Source organism: Phyllostomus discolor, chromosome 5 (genome assembly GCF_004126475.2).
Source record: "Phyllostomus discolor isolate MPI-MPIP mPhyDis1 chromosome 5, mPhyDis1.pri.v3, whole genome shotgun sequence".
NCBI lineage: Eukaryota > Metazoa > Chordata > Mammalia > Chiroptera > Phyllostomidae > Phyllostomus > Phyllostomus discolor.
In genome coordinates this window covers 24862732-24882056 of record NC_040907.2, presented here as the reverse complement: position 1 = coordinate 24882056, position 19325 = coordinate 24862732, and the positions used below count along the sequence as shown (strand labels likewise).

The window sequence follows — 19325 nt, the reverse complement described above, 5'->3', positions numbered from 1 at the left end:
AATCCACTGAGCTACGCCAGCCAGGGCTGCATTCTGGAATATCTTTACCGCATGCCATTTCTCCTCAGAGTGTTGAGGGCATTGTCTTCTGCTATTTCTGTTGAGAAATCAGAGGCCATTGTGGCTCCTAATCCTCTGTGGCTGGGATCTTTGAAATTCCTGTTCTAAAATTTCGTAGCAATGTGCTTTAAGATGGGTCTTTTATAATTCAGCGGGCTAGACACTGGATGGGACTTTCGGTCTCATATTGCCCTGTGCTGTGTTGTTTCTTGGAAATTCCTCCCTCCCCACGGGTGTTCCTTGTTGAGGAATTCGGTTTTACCTCCTGGCTTAATTCTCAAGGGTTTTTTTACCTTTTTTAAAAATATTAAAAAATTTTTTTTTATTTCAGCAGTACATTCATGACATTTTGCTGTTTTCTAGGCAGTTTCTTGATCATCTAGCTGTTTCATTGCAAAATTTATTTTGTCTCTCACTTTTGATTTTTAATTCTTGAGAGCTCTTACTTAACTCTGAATTGCTCTGCCCCCGTTTACAGCCGCCTCTTTCTCTCAGGTGGAATGTCATCTCAGGATGACAGCGGGGGGTTGAAGCCTCCTCTCCCTGCGTTGACTGTGTTCTCCCCGTTTCTTTGTGTGTGTTTGTCTTTTCTCCCAAACCCGAGTGTGGTGCACACTGCACACGGGGTCATTGTGTCCATGGTGTGCAGTCATTGTACCCACATGCAATGTGCGCCCTTGTTTTTCCCTCAAAATTTGGGCAAAAAGGTGTACAGTATATACAGCAAAATATGGTTCATTTAAGAGCCACTAAAAAAAAAAGCTGATAGTCTTATTGGGGGTTATTGAATGGTAGACTTTATTGTAGGGGGATTGGATAGACACCCAGTATTTTTCTGAAGGACACCCCAGATGTCAGTGTCTGTAGGTCTTCACCCATGGGCCTGTGAGTTTGACCAGAGAGAAGTTTTCCAGTCTCCAGCTCAGGGGTGGATAGATCGCCCTGGTGGGAGTTCTGGAAACTCGGAGCAAGGGCCCGAGGGTCTCACTGTTCCATATTTAGGCTTTCATTAATCACTTCGCTTTTAGCCACTATTAACTCTAAATCTAGGGTTCCTTTCAGGTTTGAAAAGTAGAGATCTTTTCAGAAATGCATGGTTTCAAAACAGTCATTATCTCTGAAGGCTCAGGGCTGGATAGATTGTGTGTCTGAGATAACGGGGGGCGGGGGCAGGGTGGAGAATTGGCTGTTTCTACACACTTTCCACTGGTCTCCTGAAATTCTGTCCAGCCTTAGAGCTATCTATATTGCTGAGATCTTTTGTGATTCATTGACACTATTTTTGCTGGATTTTCCATTTTTCTTTTTTAGCCACTAAGGTTTTCATGTTTAAAGATTTATTTATTTAGAGGGGAAGGGAGGGAGAAAGAGAGGGAGAGAAATATTAGTGTAAGAGAGAAACATCGATTGCTTACCTTCACAACCCAGGCATGTGATGTGCCCTGACTGGGAATTGAACTGGCAGCCTTTTAGTTCACAGGCCAGTGCTTAATCCGCTGAGCCACACCAACCAGGGCAGATACTACTTTTTAACTGCTAGAGTTTTGTTACTATCACATGTTAGTTTTTATTGGCTCTTCTCCAGCTCATTCTTTGGTTTTATGTGTTTGGTTCTGTGGGTTTACATGTGTTCATTCCCAGTGCTGCCATTCTAGTAGAGTTTGGGGCAGGAGCGAGGCAGATGGGGATGTTCACTCCACCGTCTTTAATCACAAGTCCCCATCCACTTGCGGACCCTCTCCCGGAGCTCGGCCTCCTCCACTTCTTTGCGGCAATGAGAATGCAAAGTGTGTTGTGCAGAGAGGGAAGGAGGGCGAGGGTGTGGGATTGACAGTTGCAGCATCTGCTAAGGTCCTCTTCCCTAAAGACATTTTATCAGTGGTTGGTGTTCTTCTAAATTGATGACTAACAAACTGTTTCTTCCTTTGTTTCTTGACCTACATATTTTCAACCTTAAAACATTCGAGAATAATTTCACATGGAGGACTGAGGAAATGACTCACCTCTGACTTATTAATAAGTACATGTGTCCAGCTGGCTCAGGCGACATAGGTGATGTGCGTCTATGCTTTAAATCAAGTTCTAGTGACCGTTTTGCACTGCGTCCTTTATATCATCGAAGTAATACAGCCTGTTTGTCCAAAGGCATTTTCTTGACCGCGTGTATGTAGTGTGTGTTCTTTTCTGTGAACAGTTGCACACCGACAAGAAACAGATCAGCGTGGGGTTCATCGGCTATCCGAACGTTGGCAAGAGCTCCGTGATAAACACCCTGCGCTCCAAGAAGGTCTGCAGCGTGGCCCCCATTGCAGGGGAAACAAAGGTGCGTCTGGTTTGAGGGCTCGTGCCCACTTCCGAGTATTTGATTTTTATGGAGGGTGATTATTTAGGAAGGGGCGATTTCTGTCAGCTTCTCCTTTCTTTTTTTTTTTTTTTTTTTTTTAAGATTTTACTTATTTTTAGAGAGGGGGGAAGGGAAGGAGAAAGAAGGGAGAGAAACATCGATATGTGAGAGATGTATCAGTCAGTTGCCTCTCGCTCATCCCCAACTGGGGACCTGGCCTGCAACCCAGGCATGTGCCCTGACTGGGAATCAAACCAGCGGCCTTTCGCGTCGTGGGCTGGCACTCTGTCCACAGAGCTACACCAGCCAGGACTCTGTCGGCCTCTCTTGAATGAAGACTGCCATTGGAGGGTTAGTCCCAGCATAATGGTTTGGAATGTACCAGAGTGGTTTCTGCCCATTTTGATAAGCCCAAGAGTACTTTGTAAGCCACTGTGTGGCTTTGGCATGATTTGGTAAGTGCCATTCATAGTTAAGTCTGTTTCAAATTGTCACTGCAGCCTTTGCTTTCATCAGCAAAGCTAACTTAAGAATATCTGATGGGTCAAGAAAGAAATTTCAACATTGGGGCAGATTCTGGCAGTTGAGGGTCATACCCTCAACACAGAATATCTGGGGAGCCAAACAGCATTAAGCTCCCAAGAGCACTTTCAGAAATCGGGAGAAGGCTCACTGGGTACTACCGCACAGCACTGGCTGGGGTCCTGCGTCTGCATCATCTTTAGACTCCTGGCTGGGGGGAACTGGAGTTTATCCTTAGTGAAGCGCCGTGTGCGTGGGGCAGGTGGAGGAGAGGCTTCGTAGCTTCACACCTCAGCAGGTGCTTCTCTCTGACTCCTCCCGCCGCCTTTTCTGCCGTGAGCACCGGGGGTTTGCGGAATTAGATTCTGAGTGTTTGACCCAAAGTCTGTGGCTCTTCCCTGTCTCAGGTCTGGCAGTACATCACCCTGATGCGGCGGATATTCCTCATCGACTGTCCGGGGGTGGTGTACCCCTCCGAGGACTCGGAGACCGACATTGTGCTGAAAGGAGTCGTGAGTGCCCTGGTCCCCGCGGGCTCTCGGTGTGCCTTCCGGGGGAAGCGTTCCGTGGGGACACCGGAGCCCTTCGCTTTCCACTCCTTCCAGGGACAGCTCGCGGCCCGCCTGTCTGAGCGAGCTTTAGGGATGGGGCACTGAGCAGGGGCCTCTTCGTTCCCCGCAGCCTGTCTGGGCAGTCGGTGGGACCCCGGGCGGATCTGGTCACTGTCACCCCACAGAAGAGTTGGTCGTGTACACGCAGGACCCAAGGGGAAGCAGGGCCTGTTTATGTTGAGTGACAATTCATCTTCGTGGGTTTATGGGTTGAGTCGCTTTGGAACTCAGTCGTTTCCTCACTTGTTTCTGAATATGACCGAAAACTTTCAACTGGTCCCACTCAACCGTAACCAGTGCTGCTGGTTTTATACATCCTGTGCGCATTCCTCCCCTCCCATTCCCTCGTGTCCTGGGATTGGCAGGCTTTTAACCATTTCTGCCAGGGAGTAGTAGCACGAAGCGTTCCGGGTTGGAACTGCTTGCGGAAGCCACTCAGTTAGTTTGTGGTGAATGGGGATTAGGGGTGAGTCCTGGGCGCCGCGGCTGCAGCCGGCTCCCAGTGGCGCTCCTTCCAGCCGACCACATCCATCCCCCTCGGAAACGGGCCCTGCCAGGCCCCGCCGCTGTGTGGTTTTGAAGTCTTTTTTTTTTTAGGTGTTGTTACAAACAACACTGAGAACTTCCCTGCTTCCATAGTAAGGTTTGTAAGCAAGAGCTTTCCTGTTAACGTCCAGGTTCAGGTTGAAAAAATTAAGAGTCCTGAAGACCACATTGGTGCTGTACTCGAACGAGCAAAACCAGAATACATCAGCAAGACATACAAGATTGATTCTTGGGAGAATGCCGAGGACTTTCTTGAGAAGCTAGCATTCCGGACTGGGAAGTTACTGAAGGTGAGCCAGGGGCGTGGGACTGAGGACTGGGTTGTCCCGCAGCGCGTGGGGACGTGCCCGGGCCGGAGCTTGTCCGTGGCGTGGGTAGTGTGGAACCCGACAGCGAGTCGGTGGTGACGAACAGCTGGGAGAGCTGCCGGGCCTCCAAACTGGGGGGTGGTTTTGCTCCCTGAATTTAACTGGGAGTCTCTCTCTGTGATGTTCCAGGGCGGCGAGCCCGACTTGCAGACTGTGGGCAAGATGGTTCTCAACGACTGGCAGAGGGGCCGCATCCCTTTCTTCGTCAAGCCGCCCAATGCAGAGCCCCCTGCAGCCCCCCAGGTAAGGACGGGCGGACCCACCTGTTGGAGAGCATGGTTACCAAGCTAGTGCGGGGTCTCGATTACCCCGTGTGGGGAAGGTAGTTCTGCTGCAGCGTCTCTCGGTCCGGAGTGCCATCACCATGCCCTCGTGGGCGGGGGGCATTTGGAGACCAGAGAGGAGATGTGTGACAGAAGACCAATTTTAAATACCCGTCTTTAGGGCCTTGAAAAAAGAAAGCTCGTTAAATATAAGTGCTTTTCTGGTACTTGTGTCTTTTCTTACGCTTGAGGAACAGGCATTTGCAAGATTCATTTCTTGAACAGGCATTTGTGGGACCCAGCCATGCCCAGGCACAGGGGATGAGGGAATAAGTGGCATAGCCCTTGCCGTGAAGCAGCTCCAGTCAGGTGGGAAAGGACAGTGGCACAGGCCACACTCAGGAAGAGAAGCCTTAGATTTGGGGCCTCGGGGCTGGATGGAGACACTTTCCTCCTGCTGCATTTCCAAGTCTACCTTGGCTGTGGACTTCTGTGGGCTCCAGCTTTAGCACCTTTGTTTTCTCTTTATAGGGTCATTCTCAGAGCTCGGCGAACTCTCTTGAAGAGGGGACTTTGAGTTTCGCTTCCATGCTGAGCTTGGGAGTCCACGGAGCTCTGGTTTCCTCCTACCTGAGCTCATTCCTAGAGTTTCCGTTGTCAGCTAGAAACTTCTGGTTGAATATTTTCTCCAGTATTTTATTTTATTTTTTAAAAGATTTTATTTTTAGAGAAAGGGAAAGGGAGGGAGAAAGAGAGAGAGAAACATCAGTGTGCGCTTGCCTCTCGTGCGCCCCCAACTGGGGACCTGGCCCGCAACCCAGTCTTGTGCCCTGACTGGGAATCGAAGCAGTGACCATTTGGTTTGCAGGCCAGCACTCAGTCCACTGAGCCACACCAGTGAGGGTTTTCTCCAGTATTTTAAAATCAACATACCTGAAAATGATGTTAATCAACTTTCTCCCACTAGTCCTAACAAACAAAACAAACCAAACAAAATAATTTCTCTCCCATCTTTGCACATTAAGTTGTTTATTCATTGATTCATTCATTCAGCAAAAAGGTGTTGCCTGTGTCCTGTGTGCCAGGCACTCCTCTGGGTACTAGAGGGGCTGCATTGAGAAGCAGACGAGGCCCGGGCCTCCTGCACATTATGTGCATGCACATATGACACTTGCATATGGATATCCGGGGTGGGCAACGGTAGGTGTACCGTTGTGATGACGTTCTTTTGAGTTAACAAAGCTATCGTAATAACATGACCTGCATGTCTTTTTCCATACCAACAGCTGTAAACCTACTTTTGCCTACCCCATATATGCCAGTGGAGAAGTGTGTGTTTTTTTCTGGTACCAAATACATTTTGTTCTTCCATATGAATTCCGCAGTTCTCTGACACTAACTCCCAGAGGCGGACCCCACAGGGTAAGGTCTCAGTCCCACATGACTGCTCCCACTGCAGATCCCAGCTGCAGGCGTGGTTCTCAGGCTGTCCTGCACTTCTGCCCAGCCGACTACAGATCTGAGGGTCCCCGGCCGGACTGGTGTGGCTCAGTTGGTTGGGCGTCATAATGCAAAGCGGAGGGTCTCCGGTTTGATTCCTTGTCTGGGCACATGCCTGGGTTGTGGGTTCAGTGCCCTGTTGGGGCATGTAGGAGCAGCGACCAATTCATACTTCTCACATCAATGTTTCTCTCCCTCTCTTTGTGCCTCCTTTCCTGTGTCTGAATAAGTAAATGGTTCCCAGGTCTGTAATTTGCTAAAACAACTCAATGGAACTCAGAAAAAGTGCTTTACTTATGACTACCCGTCGTCATAAAGCATACAACCCAGGAAGAGCCAAGTGAAAGAGAGGCATGGGACAAGAAATGGGGTGGGGGTGGCACAGGGTTTCATGCTGTTCCCCGGGCACGCTGCCCTCCTGGCACACCAGTATGCCCACCAGCCCAGAAGCTCCCATGCCCTGTTCTTCAGGAGGTTGAGGGAGGTTTCATCACATTGACGTAGTTGATCTAATCATTGGCCCTTGGTCGTTGAGTTTGATCTCCAGCCCCCTAATCAGTTGCTTGGGCTTCCTGGTGAGCAGCCGTCATGCCAAGGAGTCCCTGCCATGACATGGCATCTTCGTAGCATAAACTCTGGTGCGGGGGAAAGGAGCTTTTATTTTTATTTTTTGAACATTTTATTTTTGAGAGGGGAAGGGAGGGAGAAAGAAGGAAAAAAACATCAGTGTGTGGTTGCTTTTCGCACACCCCCTACTGGGGGCCTGGCCCGCAACCCAGGCACGTGCCCTGACTGGGACTTGAACCAGCAACCCTTTGATTCACAGGCCGGCACTCAACCACTGAGCCACACCAGTCTGGGCCCGAAAGGAGCTTTTATGAGCAACAAAAGAAACCCTTGTCTTTACTCAGAAATTTCCAAGGATTTTTGCCAGGACCTAGCTAGGGTCAAAGACCAAATAGGTATTTTTATTATGTAAAACATACACACCTGTCAGAAGTATTGATTGCAGTGAGGAGAACTGACCCCAGGTGAGGGGTCTGTGGTAGACAGGAGTGCTTGTGTACGTGTGGTGATCTGAGGCGATGGCGTCTTAGCGGAGACTGTGTTGATGTGAGGCAGGCGCTATATGGATGTCTTAGGAGGAGAACATTCTGGGCTCGGGGAGCAGAGCACCCAGAGCACCTGAGGGAGAAGAAGGCTTGATGTGTTCACAGTCCTGACGGAAGTCGTGGGGCTGGGACATGTTGGGCAAGGGGGCGGGGTGGGAAAGCCACAGACGTCCGGAATCAGGGAGCCACGGGGTCAGAGGGAGTCCATCCCTGCTGTCTGTGATCCTACGTGGAAGCAGTGGAGTACCGTGAATCCTTCATATCCCGTCACTAAGTTTAGATAATTAGTTCCTCCCACTCTGTGAGTCTTGTCTTTTGTGTGTGTGTGTGGTGATGGTGGTAGATACTGCCTTGAGATTCCAAAAGCTGGGAAAAAATCATGTTGCTAGAAAAATGTACACAAATGTGTATATACATTTTATATGTAGTTCCCTGAATTTCATGGATTCCTGATTTATTTAGCACTTTTTTTAAATCATTAAGTTCTGTGAATTTCATTTGCAAGACTAAAATGCTACATCTGTGAAGCATCAGTATAAAGTCTGGCACGTACTTGTCTTTGCACCATTACATAAAAGACAATAGTCATTTCCATGTTTTTGCTGCTTCTGAACTCACACCCTTCCTTCTAGATGTCTCCCCAGGGCTGCTCCTCAGTACTTGACACTTTCTAAACTAAGAAAACTGTTTTCCTTATGTAGATGTGGGTGTGAATCTTGAATGTATTTACTCCACAGCCCCCATCCTTACAATCCTCAGGACGGTGTAGCGAATCTTACCTGTCTCAGTAAATCGGTGACTGGTTACAGTGATTAAATACTCGTGGTGGTTTCCTCCTTTGGAACCGCAGGCGTAGTCCGTTTGATCTTTATTGCTGGCTGTGTTCTGGGTTTAATGCACATTGGCTTACAACAGATTAGTGATGTGACTCCAGTGTGGGTGTTTTCAGTACTCCCCCTAGTCCTGAGAAGAGGATTGCCTCACTTGAGAGCAAGGTATAAATTCAGAAATTCAGCTTTTATTTTCTGATTCCATTTCTCTCCCCCACCCCCACCCCTTTGGGCCTGAACAGACTGCACCCTCGCCATCTTTGGAAGCTGCCACAGAAACAACCCAGAACCACCCAGAGGAGGAAAGCACAGAAGCCATCGGTGAAGAGTTGGACTCCGTCACCGAGAAGAAGGAAGGAGGGGAGAGCAGTCACTGTGACACCAGCTCAGAGATGCAGCAGATCCTCGCGCGGGTTCGGCAGAACTTCGGCAAAATCAACGTCGTGCCTGAGTTTTCGGGGGATGACCTGGTTCCCCTGGAGATGTCAGATGTCGACGATGAGCTTGAGAGCTCTTCTGCGGAGGAGGAGGAGGAGCAGGGGCAGCGGGGTGACAGTGAGGAAGAGCATTCCCCGGAGGAGTCCCAGGAAGAGCACGTGGAGCATGACACCAAGGCAGTAATTAAGGCCCTGGATGAAAAGATCGCCAAATATCAGAAGTTCTTAAACAAAGCCAAAGCGAAAAAGTTTTCGGCAGTCAGGTATTGCGTTTATCTCCTCGTGAATTGCACTTTGCTCCTTTCTTTCCAGGAAACTTGCCGTATCGGCGTGATACATTTACTGGGGCAGCGGAGAGGTAGGGGCCTGGGGGTATTGCCCACATTTTTAAAAAGTGATGTTATATTTTAAAACATTCAGCTCCGTAAAACATGAGAAGCTTCATTGTTGTCTTTTAGAAATGCCCAGAGAGCTGCAAAAACCGCTGGGTGACGCCTTCTCCCAGCGGAGGTGGCTGTGTGAAGAAGAGTGGGCCATCTTTTGTCTGCCAGGCTGTCCTCAGTCCGCACGCGACCTGGGCAGTGGAGGGGAGTGTGGGATGGCTTCGTGACGTCACTTCTCTGTTTCAGGATATCCAAGGGACTAAGTGAAAAGATTTTTGCAAAATCTGAAGAGCAGAGGAGAACAGCTGAAGAAGATGTGGAAGATGCAGGTAGAGTTAAATTATTAAATCATTTAGATGTGATTTGCATCTTTGGGAAATTCAAGCTGACTTTCCAAATTATCTTGCACTGTCATTATCCACACAGTTATTTACACCCAGCAGATTTCTGAGGTTCCACAATCCATTTACTATACAAATTGGATTATCCACTTTTTTTTTTTTTTTAGAGTCTCTTTCCCAAATGATGTAACTGGCAATTTTGGGAAGGGGCCAAGTATCTTATGGACTTGAAGTTCCTTGGAACATTTTTTTTTTTTAACATTTTATTTATTTATTTATTTTTAGAGAGGGAAGGGAGGGAGAAAGAGAGAGAGAAACATCAATGTGCGGTTGCTGGGGGCTGTGGCCTACAACCCAGGCATGTGCCCTGACTGGGAATCAAACCTGTGATGCTTTGGTTCGCAGCCCACGCTCAATCCACTGAGCTACACCAGCCAGGGCTGATTATCCACTTTTTATTCTGCACATTTCTTAGGATTAAATTGGTAATTCAGGAAACTTCCTCTTAAACAGGGTGCATTGTTGATCTTATAATTTAAGATCTTCAGGCAGATTTTATCTTTTGCAGTGGGCTGGTGGTTCGTGCATTTATTTATTTATTTTTACTCCATTGGACTAACAGCTTTTAAATCAAGGAGGTGTTTTCAGGACGCAGCTGCCTGCACTGCCGTGGCCCAGGGGACCCCCCGGCCTGGCACCCTTCCAGCTCTGCTTCACTGTGTGCTTTGCTCGCCGGGTTCCATGCTCTCTGGCCTTCTTCCTTCTTCTAGCACATCCCACTCATTCCCACTTTAGGACTCTTAGACACATTTTGAATAAAAAATTCCTGTTTGTTTTCTGTGTGTGTTCAATGTCTCTAGCGCCTGCCAAAAAGGGAAAGAAGAGGAAGGCACACAGGGAAGAGGAGCGCTCGAATAAAGCTCGCAAGACGCTTACATCTAAGGAAGTACGTGCTTTTGGCCTTCAGTATCATCGGGTGTGGAGAGGAGAGAGGAGGAGCCCCGTCCTTAAGCTGCGCTCTTTCTGAAACTTGTGGTCTAGCGCTGAGTTCAAGGGACCCAGTAGAGGGCAGTTACATAGGGTCAGGAGTTGACCCAGTGGAGAAAGGTCTTGAGTTTGTGTCTTATGGTTTAGGGGGTCCTGATCACTGTCCTCAAATGTGGCCTGTCAGGTGGAAGAGTTGTTTGGTTTTATGTGGCCCCAAGGAGATGACAGGCGAGGAGCAGAGCTGCTCCTAGGCAGGCAGATCGCTGCTCCCTGGAACGCTGGTGTTGTAACTGGGCTCTCAGAGCTACAGTGGGCCGACTGCAGAGGGGAAGAGCTTGTCATTGCAAGTGTTCGGCCCCTGGCCAGGGGACTGCACGTCAGGAGTGCGGTAGAAAGGGTCCAGGCCTTGGACGAGGGCTCGGCCAGCCGAGTCTGGAACACGGCGTTGTCACGAACCACCGTGGGAGGTGAGCCCTCCCTCAGGGTCCGCACCGACTGCTCCCTGTGGTTGGGGGAGCACAGGAGTGGGGCTCAGAAGTGGGGACCTGCTTGGTGATTTTTAGAGTTTGAACAGCTCGCCTTTTTTTACAGCGGAGGCGAGCAGAACGGCAGCAAAAATCCAAAAAAGTTGGTGTCCGCTACTATGAAACACACAACGTGAAGAACAGGAACAGGAACAAGAAGAAGACCAGTGACTCGGAGGGACAGACACACAAACACAAAAAATGCAAGCATAAGCAGTGGCAGTAACATTTTAAAGGCTGTTTATTAAATTATACAAAAATATGCCATTAGAAACTGCGTTCATTTTCTTCCTGCCCGGTTGGCATTTCTGAGGCCACAGTGCCTTTGTTTCGAGGCCAACAGCTGAAACCATTCACCGGTGCCAGTGAGGGCACAGCGTCCCCGCCCCTCGGGTTTCCCCAGTGGGGTCCGTTGGCGCCTCGAGCCTGGAATCGGCCTCCTGGTTCCTCCAGAGTGAAACCCTGCCACGTAAATGTCTGACAGAAGCGGGGATGAGTAAAATGGAGAGTGCGGTAGTATTTCTTTTGTACTGGCATTAGCAGTGTTTGGATGGAACAGTAAAAAGAACACAGTGTCATGGATGTAATGTATGTGGCCTAGGCTTTAAAATACAAAGAAAAAAAAAGCGACAGCAGTTTCTGTTGTCCCTCGTTGTGCCTGGTAGGTGGATCCAGTCGGGACATGCGTGCCCCACTGTGCAGGGGTCCTGGCAGGAGTCCATCTCCGACCAGCATTCTTGAGCAGACAGGTCCCAGGGAGTCTTAGAATTCCTCGGGACCTGGGATGAGGGTGGAGGCTGTGACTTCAAGTTTGCGAGTGGGGCGCAGCTGCAGGACCGCCGCTCTTCAGGGAGCCTCCGAGCCCCAACCCGCAGGCCGCGGCTCTGCTGCGGACAGCCCCTCTTCACACCTCTCGGGGCCACACTGAGCACTGGAGAAGCACTCCCACTGGAGAGGGAACGTTCATTCCTTAGGTGGGTTGCTTGGGAAATGTGAAGGATGTCAGTCCCGCGGCCTGCTGCCCTAGCCCACCCTGGTCTGTCCTGAATTAAAGATTTGTGTCACTCACGGAGTCTTCTAGGTCTACAAAGTCAGCCGAGACCCAAGCCTCCAAACTTTAACTTAAGAAGAACAGTAAAATGCAGTTGCCTGCAGCCCGTCGCCTGGTCATTAACAATCAGAGCTGCATGTGAGGTTTGGGCACCTCTCCCGTCATTAGACGTAGCTAGTTAGAGGGGTGTTGGCCAAGGGTTCAGTGTCCTGTAGACTGAAACGAACAAACTGGTGCTGGGGGAGGAGCTGAGGTACAAGCAGCTGCCACTGGACACTGGGACTTGTCGCACTTTCCAGGAAACATTTACTTAAAAGCCACGGGTTTGCTGCCGTTGCCCCCTTGCCTGGGCTGTCTGAAATGGGAGGAAGGGGTCAGATGGTCCAGTGCAAACCCCATCCTCCAAAGTGAGTTACTAGCACTGAGCTAGAGCAGGGCTGATGAAAAGCCGTCAGAGAAGGGAACGACTGAGGCCAGAGGAGCCCAAATTAATGTACAGAGTGAAGTGTGGGCCAGAAATGGGGGGACAGGAGCAACTGCATTCGGCCAGAAGTGTTAGTATGGGCTGGTGAGCAAGCAGTTGCTTCACCTGAGAGGGATGCAGCAGAAGGGGGTGGATTCTGAGGTTTACTATTTGAGCCGGCAGATCCCAAGGCTGGCCACGTACGGAGACCATCCAGCCTGCACCACCTTCCACTGCCCGGCCAGGAGCCTGGCTGCCAGACCGAGGTGTTTCCTGACACTGGGGCAGTGACGTGACTTCCGACAAGGACATAGATGGTGATCGGGGGAGGGTATGGCATGTTCCTTCAGGAAACCAGCTTTTTATTACAAAGGTCTTAGGATGGGGTAGTAGCGCTTGTGAGACCCATATGGAAATTATCACTTCTTTGGTGCAATAATGCCTTCCAGTTGGGCCTGAAAAACAAAAACAAACTCCATTAATATTTGAAACTTGCAGCCTAACACAAATAGCTGAGAGGTGATAAAAGTCTCTGGGAAGGATTATCCCATTGCTGCCACTCCAAGCTATTTTTTCCCTTCATTCCCAACTCCATATTTTCTAGATTAGCTGGTTTCTGACTTGGCACAGAGTCGTGCTACATGAGGAGAAACCAGAGCTGTCCTGGTTTCCATACAATAACGGCTCGGCGCATAACACAAAGCATTGAAAAGGAAATTGAATAAAAGTTGTTGAAATAGTGGTTTCTCATGGCTCAGATTTCAGACCTAAGTATGTCTGTGGAGTTGAACTTTGGGATCCTGGGAGCTCTGTGCTGGGACAAGAGGTTTGGGAAACAGCAAATTTTCAGCCACTAAGACAACTTGACACCCAATTAGAGAAAATTGCTACCAGTGAGGAAGGAGCTGTCCGTCTTGTACGTAAAGCCGAAGACACTTGGGAGTTGTTTGCTCTGCTCCTCTGGCAGCCAGTAACACAGTTCACTACCACGGTATGTGGACAGATCTGTAAGTAGGTCTATCCCGGGGACTGCAAGCACTTTTATTTGCAGAGCAGTTCTGAGCCAATACAAATAACTCACTTCTAAAGAGTCCTTCACTCTGGGGATTACAAGGTTGCTTGTAAATGTGAGAAAGATGCCAAGGTATTCCGCTTTGCTCTTGCTGCCAGTGCCCTGCTACGGGAGGAACCGGGCTTATGATAAAGGGATGCAGCAGATAAGGGGGGAGGCTTCAGAGGCTGCTAAGTAAACAGATGCACATCTGGCGGTGAATGTTTCTAGCTTTTCTTTGTTTTTGTTAAGCTCAGCATCGAGAAAATCTCTCATCCCGCACTAGCTGTTAACACACGCCCTTTATCTCAAGTGCTTCTCTTTCTTGGTCTGTAGTGCCAACAAGCCTGCCAATCGCCTGAATGTAAGCTTCTATGAGACCAGGGAGGAGAGGGAGAAAAGTCCAGGGGCCCTTTCCAGCCAGGACCATGGGAGGCAGCCACAAAACATTGATAGACCATACATGTATCCAGAACAGTGATTCTCAAACTTGAGCAAACGTTGGAATCACCTGGAGACCTTATTAGGCCAGACTGTTAGACCCCCCACCCAGAAATTTCTGATTCAGTAGATCTGGGGCAGGGCCAGTCAGCTGCATTCCTAACAGTTGCCAGGTGATGAGGATGATGCGGGTCTGGACCCCAACCTTTGAGAACCTCTGGACCAGACAGCCTGGAGGGCTAGAGGCCTGGCCCCTGCCCAGCCCTTTCCCCCCCACCGCCTTCCTTGCCTTTCCTTCAGCTTGGCTGGATCAAAGTATACACCCACAAGAGGGCTTTCAGGAAAAACACCTACAACCCAGCTCCTCTGAGCACACAGCCAGGGAAGGTCCCTGATTTTAAAAGGTTCTCTCTCCAAGGGCCTTTGCTGCCCGCCCCAATGCAGTGCCTGGGGGGGGGGGGGGGGGTTGACTGCAGGAGGGCCAGCACTCCCGTGCTGCAGAGCTCCCGCCACTCTAGTTGGGCTCCCGATCACCAGCTGCCGAGGGAAGAGAAGTTCCTTGTCTTGTCATAGCCCCCTCTCCCAAGGATGAGCAGCTTTTTTTCCAAGGGGGGAAAACCTCCACTGGCAAGCCAGGCTGAGGCATCATGGGGCTTCGGAGTTGAGAATAGAGCCCCCCTCCAGAACCAGATGGAAGGAGAAGCTGGGTAATGAACCTTCCTCTCCCACCCACCTTGAAAGTCAGCTTCCTTTACCCCTGGGCAGTGCAGGTGGGCAAGTATTTAAACTTGCAAGGGTGTCAAACTCATTTTCACTGGGGGCCACATCAGCCCCAAAGTTGCCTTCAAAGGGCTGAATGTCACTTTAGGACTGTATCAATGTAACTACTCTTTAACAGTTAAGTGAGAGCTCAGCACTGCCGCTGGGTAGAAACAAGGTGCCGGGCTGGATAAAACAAGGTGGAGAGCTGGATTCAGCCCGCGGGCCTTGTGTTTGCCACCTGTGATTTAAAGTCACCCGGAGGAAGAGGAACCCGATGGGTGGCCTGTGTGCCTGGGAGGGCAGGTGGGCCAGCGCCTCCACCTGAGCTCGCGTGATGATTACCTTCAGCTGCTGATTCGTGCGCTTCAGGAACTGAATCTCCTCGTTGTGCTTCTTCTCCTCCACCTGCCTCCTCTCGCTCTCCCTCTTCTCCGTGGCCTCACATTTTGCCTTCTGCTCATTCACTTGTCTCTCCAAGTCTCTCTTTTCCGCTTCTAATTCTGCAATCTAAGGGCAGAAACCCTAGTCATGCCGGGATGTTACCAACGGGATGGGGTGGCTTGAACGCCTGGGTGGAGGGGACCTGGAACACAGCTGCCCAACCCGACATTGCCAGGATCTGCACTGCCACCCAGTGGGAGGTCAGTGCCTGGCATGCACGTCCAAGAGGAAGGAGACAACCCTGCCATGACCAGACTGGTGCTGACACTCTGACCCAAGGGTCCTCACTCAGGTGATGGAGAGCACCCTAGGGGCCAGAATTCAGGGCCAGAATGACAACCATGTGGGCCTGAGACAGAGGAGTCAGAGAGGGCCAAAGGCTCGTGTAAACCCCACTCACTTTCCTCTCCATGTCTGACTTCCCCTGTTCAGCCTGAAGCGCCTTCCTCATGCCAAACGCCACGCTGCTCTCATACAGGGTCTGGTAGGCAGCGATGGTCATGCGGATCTCGTCCCGGACTCGCAGCAGCAGCAGCCCCCTCTCCGCACAGTTGATGGTCACCTGACGAATCAGCTCATCTTCCGGCGCGCGCGCACACACAGGGGGGTCAGAAAAGGCCGGGAGAGAGAATGCACCACGTCTGCTGCAAACCACACTTCCTACTGGGAAGGGTGCTAGGGTGTGTCCCCCTCACTTGGAGACAGATCTCAGGGAGGGGCCCTCAGTGGTCCCAGGGGCCTAGCCTTGCAGCCATGGCTCTGAACCTGGCACTTGGGAGTAGAGGCAGTTGGCCAGCCCGGGGCAGAGGGAGACGGGAGCCCCAGGTTTGTTTGCAGCACGAGGCTCCTGTCCTCCATCCTCAGCCAAGAACTGGATACTGTTCAAAGAAATCTGACTTTTCAATTTGAAAATGGTGGCTGCTTTAAAGCAGCTGGGAAATCCTATGTGTCTCCTTGGCTGGACTGCTTTGGGGCTGAACAGCCCCATCTAGAGCTTGCCCGCCCATCTCCTCCGTGAATGCTGACCTGGAAGGCAAACACAATCACGCTCAGACCACAGTGTTCCCAGGGCTTGGGGGCAGTTTGCATGTCAGAGCCCACGTGGGACGTGCCCCTGGGCTGGAGGACAGCCACTGTACACCAGCACTCGAGGAGCGAGAGCTGGAGTCCCTGTGTCTGTCAGCTAACAGCACATCACCCTGAGACAGTTTCTGACCAAGGGCTGAATGTTGATGGGTAGATATAAATACGGAACATACATTTTTCTGATTAAAAAACCGACACATGCTTATTACTGGAATCTTGGAAAAAACAAAGATTTAAAAGGAATGTTCTCGTTTACTGCAAGCATCTGCTAAGGGGTGAGGAACCAGGTTGCCAGGCTGACCTGCAACAAACAGGAGAGGCAGGGCTGGGAGGAGGAAGAGGATGCATTTAGCAGACTCCAGGTGAGACAGGTGCGGGGAGACAGATGATTCCAGATGGGGTGGGCTTCAGCTCAAGCATCCTCAGAGCTTGGGGCTGTGCTGAAGGGGAAGAGAAAGAGGCAGCAGAGTGTACTGCCGCCCCACCCGGCAGGCCACTCACCGAAACACTGCGAGTAGAGCTCCCTGCGGACAGGGCAGATGCCAGTCTCCCTGGCCTGCCGCTGCTGCAGCTTCAGGTCCAGCTGCTCCTGGAGGTGCACCACATCCATCCTGGTGCTGGGGGTGCTGGACACCTGCTGGATCCATAGCTGCGTGTCTTCCACCCACTCCCTGCGGCACAGACACAGCCAGGCTGAGCAAAACCCATTACCAGAGAGAGTGGGGGCTCAGGACGTGAGTAGAGATGGCCCTTTGAGCTCTCTCCTGAGCAGGAGGGAGGGGCAGCTCAGTCCCCAACCCACCAGAATCCTCTATGCTCCCTCTTCCTTGGGGAGTGTGCAGCTCCAAAGTCACACCCATTGAGCTGCCTCCTCACGACCCCTGTCTTGGGGCAGGGCAACCTCTGCTTTCCTATGACCCTCTGGGAAATCGTCACCCATGTTCCGATCTTTCCCTCCTAATGTGTTCAGGACAAATTTATGGTTGTTGCTTGATCTGAACAGAAGGCCCAGTGGGAACTGCCCACTGACTTGTGGGGCGGGAGACACAGGGCACCAGAAACCTTGTGCCAGTCAGAAAGAGACAAATGTGTGAGTTGGGGGGTGGGGAGGCTCTTGAAGGTGTGTAGGCCCTCAGAGCAAACCTTGTGTCAGGGGAATGGCCATGATCTGGAATCATGGGGAGGGAGCCTAAGGGCAGACACAGCCTGGGGGGGAGGACTTTCATGCATTGGTGGGAGGTAATCAACAGAAAAATCACTCCCCCCTGTCTTTGATGTCCATCTCCAGTCGAAAAGGCATGTCAGGCAGTGGTAAGGGGGCTACAGAAGAGAGAAGCAGGGCAAGGGGATCATGAAGGGAGAAAGAAGGTGCTCTTTTCCAAGGATTCTCAAGGCCCCCTTGAGGGCATGGCATTTAAGCAAGACCTGCGTGAAGAAAAGAAGGGAACCAGGTGGGTATCGGGGGAGGAGCATCCTTGGCAGTAAGAACAGCAGCTGTCCAAGCCCTGAGGTGAAAAGAATGAGGTGTTTCAGAAACAGCAAGCAGAGTGAATAAGAAAGAGAATAACAGGGGATAAGATCACGGGGATATTAGGGCCAGATCATGCCAGGTCTTCCAGATCGCTGTATGGACTTGGGATTTTCATCTGGGTAAGATAGGAAGTCATTAGAGTTTCTGGCAGAAGCTGGTGTGACCTGACTTATGGTTTTGGGGGCTGTGTGGAGGAGAAAAGATTGTCAGGGCAAAGAGTGGGAGCCAGGTTTTCAGGTGGGAGGCCACTGAAGGAGTACAGGTGCCAGACAGGGACTAGGAACGAGATGGTGGAAGCAGAGGCGGTGAACGTGGTCAGATCTGGGATGTAATTTGCAGGTGGGGACAACAGAAATTGGTCAAGGCTAGAACGTGTGGTGTGAAATGCCAAAAAGGATGAAAAGTGGCCTGCACCCCTAGTAGAAAGAGAAGACTGGGGATAAGCAGGTTGGTGAAAGGAAGAAACATCTGTGAGTTAGTTTGGACATGTTGAGTTTGAGATGTCTATTAGCCTCTTCATGAAAGTAATGAGGAAGTAGTGGAATGTATGGGAGTTTAGGGGAGAGGACAGGGCTGGAAATATACACATGGGAGCCATCAGCCTACAGATGGTATTTAAAGCTGTAAGCCTTGGTGAGAGGACTCTGGACACAAGGGTGGACAGAGGACAAGGGAGATCCACCTTCCCGGGACCCAGCCATCTGTAAGTTCCAGGAGCACTGAGGTGCTGGGAGGAAGGAAATCCCAGGCAGCATCAGAGGCAGTATGCCTCTCTCCATGTTCCCGAGTTCTGGGATGCAAAAGTCTGGGCCTTCTTGTCACTACACCTGCTTTGCCTTTTTTTTTTTTTTTTTTACCTTGGGGGTAGGATGGCATTCAAGATTTCTTCTGCCTGCTTTGTAGGGTCTGGGACACTAGCAGTTGAGGGAAGCTTGCTCTTTGGTGGCTGTGGGACTGGACCTGAGGGTCCAGGTTGCTGAGGGCTGATTTTCAATGGCCGAGCCTGCGAAGAGGGGGTAAATCAGGGCAGGAGGTGACCAGACACTAAGCTCCACACATCCTGGCCATTGCTCCAGGTCTCCCACACACCCCTCCCTTATTCCCAGCTCACTTTCCCCACCTGTCTTCTCAGCAGAAGACAGAGCTAAAGGAGGCCACGAAGGGTCTCTGGTCCCACCCCAAACCAATGATTGTGGCAACCTGAACCGATGTTTTTGGCCCAGGTGCTCAGGCCTGTACTTTCAGTACCAGATCTATTCTTGGACGCGGCTGCCGTGAAAAACAGTTGAGCCGCATTCATCTCCCAGTGATTCCCTGCCCCGTCCTAAATCTGCCCTCTAGAGTCGCCCAACAGTTGGGCTTCTTGTTTGTACTTCTCTCCCATCTTCCTTTCCACATCCTAGTTCCCTCTGTTCCCATTTGCTTCAGCCTCCATCCCTCGGGACTCTGCATCCTCAGCGCAGGCATTTGTCTTTCCCCATTGGGGCTTCTGGGCTCCTTTGTCCCCTGTGACCCGTCCTTACTTTGGGACTCCGTTTCTCCGTGTTCCGGCTCACCAGCACCGGGGTGTCATACTTGAGCAGAGAGTCCGAGGGGGGGATCATGGCGACGGCGAGTAGCTCAGCAGCAGCCCCTCCAGGCAGGGCCCTGTTTACCGTCACCATGGAAACC

General features: G+C 50.8%; 2 protein-coding genes across 3 annotated transcripts in view; one reads left to right on the top strand and one right to left on the bottom strand.

The window, feature by feature from the left end:
- The window catches only part of GNL2 (G protein nucleolar 2), a 24246-nt gene extending 13151 nt beyond the window's left edge, over window positions 1-11095 (top strand). The window contains exons 9-16 of the mRNA XM_028513143.2: window positions 2255-2383; window positions 3334-3438; window positions 4215-4373; window positions 4581-4694; window positions 8399-8856; window positions 9223-9305; window positions 10178-10263; window positions 10896-11095. Coding sequence (XP_028368944.1) covers window positions 2255-2383; window positions 3334-3438; window positions 4215-4373; window positions 4581-4694; window positions 8399-8856; window positions 9223-9305; window positions 10178-10263; window positions 10896-11054 — 1293 coding nt within the window. The 3' untranslated portion in view covers window positions 11055-11095. The remainder of the gene's footprint in view (window positions 1-2254; window positions 2384-3333; window positions 3439-4214; window positions 4374-4580; window positions 4695-8398; window positions 8857-9222; window positions 9306-10177; window positions 10264-10895) is intronic.
- DNALI1 (dynein axonemal light intermediate chain 1) lies at window positions 11063-19325 on the bottom strand. 2 transcript variants are annotated; one of them, XM_028513144.2, is made up of 6 exons: window positions 19178-19325; window positions 18512-18657; window positions 16625-16794; window positions 15438-15616; window positions 14939-15103; window positions 11063-12797 (listed from the first exon to the last, which is right to left on the bottom strand). In XM_028513144.2, exons 1-6 carry the CDS (start codon window positions 19316-19318, stop codon window positions 12762-12764), a joined length of 837 nt encoding a protein of 278 aa, XP_028368945.2. In that variant the 5' UTR covers window positions 19319-19325; the 3' UTR covers window positions 11063-12761. The 2 variants fall into 2 exon arrangements, with proteins under 2 accessions (XP_028368945.2, XP_035881686.1); XM_036025793.1 differs by lacking the exon at window positions 14939-15103 and having other exon boundaries at window positions 12665-12797.